The sequence below is a fragment of the Rhizopus microsporus genome (assembly GCF_002708625.1).
Source record: "Rhizopus microsporus ATCC 52813 unplaced genomic scaffold scaffold_8, whole genome shotgun sequence".
Lineage (NCBI taxonomy): Eukaryota > Fungi > Mucoromycota > Mucoromycetes > Mucorales > Rhizopodaceae > Rhizopus > Rhizopus microsporus.
The window spans coordinates 733,268-744,831 of record NW_019671923.1 but is presented as its reverse complement, the minus strand read 5'-3'; the positions used below and the strand labels follow the sequence as shown (position 1 = coordinate 744,831).

General features: G+C 36.5%; 4 protein-coding genes across 4 annotated transcripts; 1 reads left to right on the top strand and 3 right to left on the bottom strand.

Annotated features, from left to right (window-relative positions):
* Positions 1–59: 59 nt before the first annotated feature.
* RHIMIDRAFT_282956 (uncharacterized protein) lies at positions 60–873 on the bottom strand (the record flags this gene model as incomplete). The annotated part of the gene is made up of 2 exons (XM_023613105.1): positions 660–873; positions 60–603 (listed from the first exon to the last, which is right to left on the bottom strand). Coding segments are annotated over exons 1-2 (377 nt in total), but the record flags the coding sequence as incomplete, so codon positions are not given.
* Positions 874–955: 82 nt separating this feature from the next.
* Positions 956–1,249, bottom strand: RHIMIDRAFT_282953 (uncharacterized protein). Its single transcript, XM_023613104.1, has one exon. The coding sequence runs from the start codon at positions 1,221–1,223 to the stop codon at positions 1,029–1,031; it is 195 nt and encodes a 64-aa protein (XP_023466393.1). The 5' UTR covers positions 1,224–1,249; the 3' UTR covers positions 956–1,028.
* Positions 1,250–5,833: 4,584 nt separating this feature from the next.
* RHIMIDRAFT_237601 (oxidoreductase family, NAD-binding Rossmann fold protein) lies at positions 5,834–6,943 on the top strand (the record flags this gene model as incomplete). The annotated part of the gene is made up of 2 exons (XM_023608785.1): positions 5,834–6,380; positions 6,447–6,943. 2 exons carry the CDS (start codon positions 5,834–5,836, stop codon positions 6,941–6,943), a joined length of 1,044 nt encoding a protein of 347 aa, XP_023466392.1.
* A 75-nt stretch (positions 6,944–7,018) lies between these two features.
* Positions 7,019–8,406, bottom strand: RHIMIDRAFT_202262 (IF-2B-domain-containing protein; the record flags this gene model as incomplete). The annotated part of the gene is made up of 2 exons (XM_023606600.1): positions 7,019–7,984; positions 8,035–8,406. The coding sequence occupies 2 exons, from the start codon at positions 8,404–8,406 to the stop codon at positions 7,019–7,021; spliced, it is 1,338 nt and encodes a 445-aa protein (XP_023466391.1).
* Positions 8,407–11,564: the final 3,158 nt, after the last annotated feature.

The following is an 11,564-nucleotide window of genomic DNA, read 5'->3' as shown; positions in this document are numbered from 1 at the left end:
AGAGATGGTCGAATGAGGTTTGGTTGCTGCGTTTTACTTTACTGGTTCTTCGTACACCAGATGTAGTTCGACAGGAGGCATTTTGGGGTCTGGGGTTTGGGAGTATATAGTCTCCACCTTCTCGTGGTTACTCCTGTTATTAGAAGCTTAATGCTTTGAAGCGAAGAGAGGCTTTTTGCCATTCATCTTGAAGAGGCATTATAATAAATTACACTCATTCAATAAAATAGATTCTCTGTATACTCTTAACTTTTATTTTACATAATTTTAATAACAACCTAACTTAAATTTTTTGTTTAAAAAAAAACGATTCATACTAGTCACTGAAAGCAGCTGTATAGGTTCTTTTGTTATCACCCGCAACGAAACAAGGAGGGAAATACACTTCAGAGCCTTCATCAAGGGAGACAGAGGAAGAGATAGCTTTCAAATGGCTAGTAGTACTTTCAATGGCCATGGCACAATTGTACACTAGCTTTAGCACAGGTGGCAGTAGTTTAGGAACTTCAGTGGGGGATTCTGGCATATGGTACCGTTGAGATGTTCCTACCAGGGCAACGGACCCTTTATTACAAGTCATTACTTGAGCAGAGATATACATTCCTGTCAAAGAAAGAGATCAATTAATATGTACAAGAACCTCTTTTTTTATACTTTACCACTGATTACGAATGAAATGACTTTAAAGTTGTTGGGCATAGTTTTACAATCTTTAACAAGATGTGAAATAAAACTTTTTAACATTAGTGGCATTCTGATCTCGAACTCTTGTAACTCTTTTGTTCCTGTTGGGCCTTTGTTATGCAAGCCAATTTCAACACATCCAAGCTCGTGTGTCAAATATTTGAAGACCAAATCAGCATGGTTAGCTGCTATCTTCCTGTTGATTTTGCTTATTGATCCAATCAGTCGATCTTTATTAATTTCTTCAGAAGATGCAGTACTTTCTGTTTTTCTATTTATAAAATCAAAATATTCATATTAGTCAAGACAGCTTCTTCTCTCACGGTATCAATGCTATACATGACTTACTTTTCAGTATTAGTATTGCTTAGTTGTTTACTGGTTTTGATGAAACTATAAACATCATCTAAAAGATCTTCTTCAGATTTGAGCGGTACTATAGTAGGTCCATTGATGAAGAGCATAACGTAATTAATTATGCTATTTTTGAGCCAATACTTTTCTTTATTATTAACTGGGTCTGCAGGCACGGCATCCATAGCATCATAAATCGCTCTGAATGTTGTCTAGTAATATAACATTAACGAAAATGGAGTTAAAAAATAAAGAAAATTCAAATTTTACCTTTTGATTTAGTAATAATAATATATCTTCCAGTTCTTTAGGAAGATCATTATTCAGCGAGCGATCAACATGTTCTTTTATTTCCACGAGGTCCTCTGAACTGAAATGACTGAACCAGATAGGATCATTAGGATTAAGGATCATTGAGTGTGCAGGACTAAAAAGAACGTAAATAATAAGATACAAATAAAACTATTGCAATATAGGTTTACTTACTGAAAATAATTAAATGTTTTTGATACGTTGTAAATTGTATCTTCTACATTGGTTCCTGAACTTAATATCCATTTATTTTTTATTTTGCTATGGATTTCTTTCAATTTAATATAATCGGTTGAGGTTAATTTCTTTTGATACTCAAGCGAAGAAGTATTACGGTTGCTGCTGCTGTTGCTGCTAGTTTTTGGTGATAACGGAGGACTTGATTGTGATTTGTATGGACTGGGTAATTCTTTTTTGATTACTTCCCATTCATCTTCATGGCTAATTGTGTCAACTTCCAATTTCAAATTTTTAGCAGTAGCTTTATACGCATGTTTCCATAGTGATTTATATTTTTTATGTTCCTCCCCATTGTAATTCGATATTATTCTATTTTTCATATCGAAAATAAACTTATTCCAGCTTAACTTCTCTCCTTCTTGACTAAGTAGACATGAAGCTATTTCTAAAATTGAGAACGTTTATAAGTACTCACGCTGTGTATTAAGTATCTTATTGTTTTTTTTTATAACGCGTACCGTCTTTATATACTTCTTCAATAGCCATAGTAACGGTATATTGCTGTAGTAAGTTCAGTGTATGAAAGAGTAGAAAAGAGTTTTTTTTTTGTTACCACTACTACGGTTATATAAGGTAGCAAATATTGTTACTCCTTTTTTTTCTTTTGTTTACTTCTTTTTTTGAAACCTTTAAGAGTGCTGATCAAAATAAAGAGCGATATTACGAGGAACCCTACTTGATAAAACAGATACATTGACATCTCACCTTCCTTCTGCTTGTGGGATCAGATACTGTTCAGGATTGCCAAGGTTGGGTGATATTCTGGGTTAGGTGCATTGATAAAGAATTAGGTCTAAGGTAAATGTCATCGCCATATGTTACCTTTAAGTGTTTCGTGAGAAATAAAAAGCTCTCTATCTTTTCCATATTAGAACACACCCGAACGTCTCCTTTTTTTTTTTTTTTTCTTTTGTTTAGAATGTAGAATATTCTCTTGTATCTTTTTTTTTTAGCTTGTTTATTTTGCATAGTCTTTACGCCTCCTTTATTTTATAAGACCGCTTGTTTGCATACATCTGTTCACACACACACACGCACGCACACACACATACACATAATTTTTATAACAGTTGTTTCACTTTTCTTATTTCCATTACGTGTTTTTCCTGTTTTTTTTTCTTTGGTAAATGAGTGAAAAAGTAAGGTGAAAATCAAATGTAAAAGAAAAGGAGACATCCTTAAAAATGGCAGCTGATGATAAACAAAGGGCTTTTATCAAAAGTTGCTAGCCTACCAATATTGTGAAACACACGTAGTAGTTGTTAATTGGCAATCAAAATGATCTAGGCAATAAATGAGATGAACTATGATTTAGCTATTTCTTTAAGCACTATGGATTATGGCTGCTTTTATCTTCTTTTATTCCAATATTAAAGAATGGTTTATGCATGATCCTTTGTTTGTTTATCATAGTACCTTTTTAGCCTCTGATATTAAATAGCGTGCTTAAGAAAGAGGAAGAGCTCATTCTGTTATAGTTACGTATGCTTAATTTATCATAGATCAATACTATTTTTTAAAGAAATAGGTAGCTCTTATGAAAATAATCATTGTTTTTGATGGTGTATCATCTGGTCTTTTCCTGGCACTTCCACGTATGTATCAAACCTGCTTATCAAACACGGAGCGTAATTAAATTGCTGGCTTAGGAAAGCATAGAGTTTGTTATGTTTATATTTTTTTTTTTTTGTGAACACGAAAAGATAAAAGTTTCATGCTCAGCCTTTTCCCTTTTGACTGTGAAACGCAGGTAAACATTAGCAACTCTTGTGATTGCAATAGATTTAATAATTAAACATTCATTTTTATAATAAAGCAAAGACTAAAAAAAAGAAAAAAAAGAAAAAGTGAAGTCTGCATAAACTATTTCAAATGGCGCTCGAAACAGGATGGTTGCTAGGTACGCAGCTAACTTTATGTAACGCCCTTAATAGCATGGATGCACGCATATCTTGAATGAGAAGCATGGTCAAATATGTGATTTACTGGCGACAAGAGAGGGCTTGTTAATAAAAAAGAACATGAGTGTATGAATGTCAATAGGATCAAAAGAAGCCTTATATGGAAATAAAAGAGCAATAATAAACAAGGTAAATTGGTAATGAATAATGCTCAATAACCCTTAGAGTATAATTCACTACTTACCAATACCATGAGTCATTATGACGCTTCATTTGATCTCATTATTATAAAGTACAACCAAATCAGCTTGCTTACTTCATTTGGAATAAATCTAGGCTAATGGAAGCTTAAATAAAATACAATAAAGACATGATACAGTTAAACAGATGATCAGCCAAACTACGACAAAGCAATTTATCAATTTTTTATGATTAATTACTGTAGTAACAAATGCGATCATTTAGTTGATAAAATGAATATTTATCCCTTTTAGTATACAGAGTCAAAAAGATGGGAAAGCACTGTACATCTTGATAAGAAGAACCACAACGATCAACCATTCTAAATGTTTACTGAAATATTTGTTTGGCAATCTCAAATATCACTTTTTTGATTGATTTACACACTACGCATCCAGCCACCTTTTCATCATTTGGTAACTAAATTGCTCAAAATGATGATACATTTGATTTTGTTGTGACAAGTTCTACAGTTCTTTATTATTCAATATACAAGCATTATACATTATGACAGTAACAGGTAAATATGTTCAATAACAATGAGGTGAAATGAAAGATAAAGCATAGTTAAATTAAACACAACAGTATTACGCTAGTACGGTGTGGTAAAAGTTTTATTAAAAACGAGAATGAACTCAAGGAAGGAGAGTCTTTCTCTTCTTGTTCGTGTTTGTTATCAGGATGAAAATAGACGTTATTGAGGGTGATCGGACGTCGCAGAGGACTCAACGGCTTCCAGGCACTCTATTGTGACCTTTAATATCAGTGCGCAATTGTACACGAAGGCGAGTACTGGAGGCAAAAGAGAGGGAACCTGCCAAATTAATTCAGGCATGTCACCAGATATAGTATTTACATGTTTTGATTAAAGCAATAAAAGATCGACAATACAACGCTTATTTTTTAAAAGAAAAGGGAACTAATAAAAGAGGACGTGAGATACACTATAAAAATATAAAGCGTGTTAGCTCATATAATGTAATCTGCTCCAAATTGATTTATACCCTTACGTCTCCGTTCTTGTCTTGCTGAGTGCTTTACTTTTCTTGATGGAGCCATAGACTTCATCTAATAAATCTTGCTCTGTTCACATTTTTATGTTGTCGTTTTCATAAAAAAGGTCTATATAATTCAGTACACTTTCATTGATTCAATATATATTACGATTGTTGTATTTAGCTGCTTGGATGCTTTTGTGTGCTTTGTATTTGTCGACGAATGTTCGCTAATGAGAATGAGAACATTGACACATATATAAAACATATTTATATCAAAGATACTTGCCTTCTTATCAATCTTCTTCAAAGCATCCAGCAGTTTCAATAAAACGACAGCCCACTTTCCCCTACACATAATCTCGCCCAATTATTGCACTGAGAGCGATACTTGCATTTATCAGTAAGAAATAAAAGAAGAAGGAAAAAGGAAAAGAAAAATTGTCTATGCAAGAATATATACAAGTTCTGTGCAGGAGCATAAATTGATTTCTGCTAGTAATATGTGGCATTATGTAGCTTATTAGCAACAGGTTTCTTGGGCACTCGTGCAGCTTTAGCATCGCTGCCGTAAACGGCGACAAACAACACTAAGTTTCGTAATTTACGTTGATAATTTGACTAAACGACTTCGATCATATTTATAACACAGAATAAAGCGACAATATAAAGATTGAAAATCAATAATTATAAGAAGTATTGAAAAGCTCTACAAGGAACCTTGAGCCTTACGATGAATGCTGTTGCTTACTACAAAACTGCTTATAATCCTCTGTTTGATAGAGTGAGCAACATTAGATTAACTGAACTCTATGAAACAAATTCAAAATTGAGGTGCTTTATTTATTTTGTGAAAATTACTTATTGCTATTCTTCATGATTCATGCCTAGCAATCGAATGATAGTTTTGCAATCGTATATCAGATACTTCTTAAGCCCACTGGCTTAGCAATACTCAGCTTTGAACAGGAGAAGCGACTTTTATTGTCTGGAGGACTCCGCGCCCATAGGCTTTTTAAATTCAGCCTCTCGTTCAGGGTTTCTCACGCTATTTTATCTAGAAAAAAAGGGTCCTTTACCCTTTTTTTTCTCTTTTCTTTTTCTGTAATGGATTCTTTACGTTGGGGTATTATCGGTACAGGCAACATCGCACACTTATTTGCCAAAGCCTTAAAGGCTGCCAAAAGAGGTAGATTAGTTGCTGTTGGAAGCCGCTCATTAGAAAGTGCCAAGACGTTTGGAGCCAAGTTTGGTGTAGACGCGACTCGTTGTTTTGGCAGCTATCAGGACCTATTACAATCCGAAATTGACATCGTTTATATCTCCACACCTCATCCTCAGCACTTTAGTCTTGCCCTCGAAGCTATCGAGGCAGGTAAACATATGCTTATTGAAAAACCTATGGGTATGACCGAAACGCAAGTCAAGACCATCTTTGAAGCCGCTCAGGCACGTCGTCTGTTTGTCATGGAGGCTTACATGTATCGCTGTCATCCTCAGACTCGGAAGGTTGTCGAACTTATTCGGTCAGGCGTGATCGGACAAGTCAAGTACGTACGCGCAAACTTTTCATTTGATGGCCGTCCGCTTGGACCAAGCTCGAGATTGTGGAGAAACGAACTTGGTGGGGGCGCTATTTTAGATATTGGTGGATGTAATTCTTTTTTTTAAAAAAAAAATGCAACAGCAACAGTGTAAAACTCATGGCCCTTTGTGTTAGATCCCATGTCATTTGCTCGTCTTGTCGCTGGTGTAGCTAAAGATTCTGATACTGAAGGTGATGACCCTGTACAGGTTAAGGCGGTTGGTTATGTGCAACCTGACACTCAAGTGGACGAATGGTCAAATGCATCCATTGCCTTTGATGGAGGTATCACCGCTCAGTTGTTCACAGGTATCTTTTGTGATAGTGATTCGAGTGTCGAGGTGTTGGGCAGTCAAGGTGGAATCAAGGTGCAAAACCTTTGGAGACCTGATCTTACGCAACTGGGTCCAGTCGTAATCGAACTCTCTGTATACGGCAAGCCAAAGGAAATCGTACCTGTTCCCCTGGAGGAAACAGATATTTATGCAATTGAAGCAGATGCCGTCGCAGATGCTGTGCTGGAGGGTAAGCTCGAGTGCAAGTATATGACCTGGCAAGATTCACTGGGTCAAGTACGTGCGATGGACAGCTGGAGAAAAGAGATAGGCTTGGTCTATGCTGAGGATGCATAAGTTTGAAAAAATATTTATTGTCTATTTGGTTAATGAATACGCTTTCCAAATTCCTCGCTACGAAAATAAAAATGATTAATAAATATACGGAAAATGAATAAAAGGCTTACTTGTATTCACGCCAGATCTAATAAGAGTAAAGAGTGTTAATCTGATTTCTTCATTGCTAAAGATAAATAAATCACTTACGACTGGAGCAGATGTGCATGGAATAAGACCCACTTCGGTAACAACCAAGGAAATATATTTAGAAGGAGTCACGTCATATAAGAGATTCAGCAGTCGAAGGTCAGGCTGGTCTCTCCAAGAAGATAGGGCAGCTTCTTCTTGCTTTAAGCCAGTATTTACCAAATCATCAGGGTTTCCTAACTCGTTCAGCACAAACGAATCAACTTGTGTACGATTGACGAATTTATAGGTCTCACAACAAATCATGACAGGGATTTGCTTATCACTGGCTGCCATCGCTACCATGGAACTGCCAATACGAGAGTAGACAGCACCATTGTTGAGTAAGGCGTGTGCGCCCATGATGACTTTGGTCACTGATTTGAGGGCAATATAGACACTTGAGAGCAAGTGGTAGGAACAATCGATACCAGCGGCCACCAGTCGTCTGAGCAAATGCTTACCTTCAAATAACGGACGACTATCGATCACAATAACCTTGAAATCGATTCCTTTTTTCTTTGTCTCAAGCAGCAAGTTTTCGACCACAGATGATTTAGCATAAGTCAAAATCACATCACCATCATGGATCTTTTGCAGACCGTTCTGGACGATCAATTTATCTGCCATCGTAATACGTTCACGGATAAAGTGTTCTATACGTTCGATCAGTTGTGCACGCGCATCGTCGTCGTTCAATGGAGGATCGTGCTCGACAATGTCTGCCATTCCCTTCTTTAGCCAACGAATACATTCTCTCATACTCAATGACATAGGTCGGATATTTAAGAGGTAAGCGATATGAGGGTCCAAGTGTTTCTGAATATGTCTTGAAAATGCAGCATCTGAGGGTGGTTTATGGTCCGCGATGACCTACATTAACAAAAATTAATTATCCGAGAATGATTTGCATTTAAAGTTACCTTTGAAAAGACTTCGAGCATAGCAACACATCGAGCATTGGAACCGACAATCTTGTGTTCAGCAAAATACAAGCCGAGCTGAAGTACGGCGGGATGAAGATCTTTGCTGGCCTCTGGACGTTTAGGTGTATCCAAATGAAGAAGCCAAGGCACCTGATTCTGTTGTCCCTTACTCTTCTTTTGTTTACCATCCCCAGATTGAGCAACTGATTTGGTATTTGCATTATTGTTATTGTTAGCAGCACTTGATTTCTTTGACTCGTTATCGGCAGGTGGCTTTCCTGATTTTGTGGGCAAGCCAGCCGCAGCACGCTGCTTTTCCTTGGCAGCACGTTGCTGTTCTTGAAGTGCACGACGTTCTGCCTTTGTCATTTCTTTTTGTGATTTCTTTACCGGTTGTCCTTCTGGTCTCGTATTTTCTTTTTTTTTACTCTCTTTGGACACTGTCGCGACGTCTTCTGATGTACTGCTCTTTCTACGAGCAAGTGGTGAATTCTTTTTGATGTCGTCTGTGGCTGACAACCATCGGTTCTCATAGGACGAGCTCATGGGTTGGCCCATGTTGGGACTACCTGCAACAGCTACTTTGGAACTATTTGGAATAGGAATTCCAAGAGGCTAAATGCTGCGTGGTCAGTATCATGTATTTATTATCCTTTTTAAGTAAAAATATTACACTTGATTTGGGTGTGTTTATATCCATATGTAAATGAGGAAAAAAAAAAAGATAGTAAGAGGGAGAGAGCTCACGAAAGAGAGAAATAAAAGCTTTTGGGTGACTCTCTTTAAGTCTGCGTTTCAAAAATTTCCAATGAGCCACAGCAGTAAGCGTTATAGATTTGAGAGCAAGCTTGACAATCGAACTCAAACTTTGTCTTGTAAAGATGTATAGTACTGCGCAACTTTATTGTATCGGCACATAGATGAACTGTATACAAAGGCAGCTTGTAATCATCGAAAAAAGAGGCTCGAGAATCCCACACAGTCTATCAACTTATTCACAAATGGATTTAGTTATTTTTTTAAATACTCTCTAAATAGCGACTGGACAATAGAAAGAGAATCACTAGACTCTATCAGGTGTGTATATGTGCATCATCTAGTCAATCCATAATTGGCTTTTTTTTTTACCTATGTCACTCTTAAGCTACTATATATGGCCGATCTCATATCTCAGGAATGTATATATATAGACTCCCTTCCTCTTTCTGATGAATATATACACAGGATATCTCTCATGTAAATATTCTATAAGAGACGTCCCTTTCTTTATCTCAATTTTTCAAGTCACGGAAACTGAATTTTGAGCCAACCGTGACAAGGGGGAGGGGATACCTAAAGAAACCCTTCTTTTGGGAAACACTACGCAAATGCGAAAACGCTATGGGCACGCCAGAACGAAAAGTTTTATTTATTTGTATAAAATGCCATTGTCTTTCATGTCGTTTTTATAAAGGATGGTCCATATAATAATGGCAAATTTGGCCGAATTAACTTCCTATATTTCTTTTTAAACTGTCAGGTACCATGGTTGGTCTAAAGGTCTCAGTGACTCGGGTTAAAATGGTAGATATAGCGTATTGCCTGCTGTCTCAAAGTATAAAGATACAGATCTATTATATACATCTGCAGCTCAGCGAATACAGTCCAAAGAGTTGAACCAACAACTAGGTGGAGGAGGGTTCTTTCAAAATCCGTAGTGCTTCATTTTATCTACAAATTTCAAGTTACTCTAGCATTCACTTCTAAAAAAAAGTATTTTGTATGTGTATCTTTGTATAATTCATGCTTGTGCAAGTCAAATCATTCCTTCGTTTCTCGTTTGATTACCATGCGAACATAAGATCAAATCAACCAATCACAAAGAAGGATGTTTATAATGTCTTCGCGTCTGTATAAGACAAAATAGGGTTTTTGTCATTTATAAAATATCATTCTTTGATCATAGAGAGTTTCTTAGAGCTCTTTCTTTTAGGCGACACGGATTTGTACCTGACCAATTATTAATCCGAGACCTGAAACCTAGGCACAAGCAGAAGAGGATTTACTCTGAAGAACCTTATTTAGACTTTTTAATGCAATAAGCGGTAAATTTCTACCCCTGTTCTACTGTTATGCCATGTTGAAACTTCATCTTATCTTATTGTAACCATCATTTCTATACATGCCTAAATGCAGCTTTACTGTCAACGCTGCATTATAAGTGCATTAATGCAAAAACTATAGAGTTTATTCACCATTTGTAAATCAGTATTTATTCCTTATGATGCAATATATCGTCAGATCTAAAGTCAATCTTGCCTGCATGAGCGATGCTGTTTAGGCTTTATTGCATAATTTATTATTTATTATGTCTAACTTACAACAAACAGAATTATGTTTTTTCTTTACCTTTTATCAAGAAACAGATTGCAAAAATGTCTTCTTAAAACAGTAATCCCGGAAACTTTGCTAACCGTCCCAAAGAAGAAGTAAGAAACATTGTTTCCAAGGCCGGTAGGGCCTTTGGTCGCAACCTTGTTCATAATAAACGCGCAAACGAAGCTAGCCGCAAAGGAGGCCGGCATTCTGGTGGTGGCTTTGTTCCACATAGTGAACGCGCAAGAGAAACTGGCCGTAACCTTCAACAAGAAGCCAATTAAGTTTCATCATTCTCTCTGTGTACAAATTTATGTAAATAGCACTTGTTTAATAAACATTTCTGCAAATGTGCTGTTGTAAAAGAAACAGACAGGATTATTGCATGAACTTATCATGTCCAATTAGAACTGGACATGATGTGTCATATAAGTATAATGCATTTTGTGGTCAAGTCTTTTTATATTTCTCTTTCTTCAAGTAATGATAATATGAAGTGTTTATAAGGTAAGCACGACAGATATACTGTTTGCTGTGCAAATCGAATTACTTACGCCAGATATTATGTAAGTGCTGTGTAAGCGTGCAGTACAAATGGAAGATTATTGGCGCACTTTCTTCTTATTCTTAGTAAAGAGGCTATATAGGATTTCCAAAAATTATTGACACTGATGCCAAGAGTAAAATTCACGTTCGTTAAATTCTATTGTCACGTAAACCATTGGCTGATTTCGCTTGCTGACAAATTGAATGTCGTATATGTAGGAGCCCTGTCGTACAAAATATGAGTATATTAGGCATGAAAGCACCGTCAGCTCTCTTTTTCATTAAAAACCGAGTATTACAATATGAGCTTTCAAATTTTCTACGAAGACGGGCACGGTAATGCAGTTGCTGAATATGGTAGACCTGAGCCTATGGACTATATCATTGACGAAGAGCGATATGCTTTAGAAACAGTTAGTTCACACACTCAGTATTTGTATAATCAGCCTCAGGAGAATAATTTCGATGTAGGCTCTGTGGCAGATGAAGATGCAAAAGATGACCCAGATGTTTGCATGAAGGAGGCGTCGAGTAAGCGAGCGTACACACTCTGTACGGATCAAGACAAAGTTAGATTCTTTAAACTGATGTTTGAGAAAGTTATGAGTGCTTCAGCTGCTGCAAAA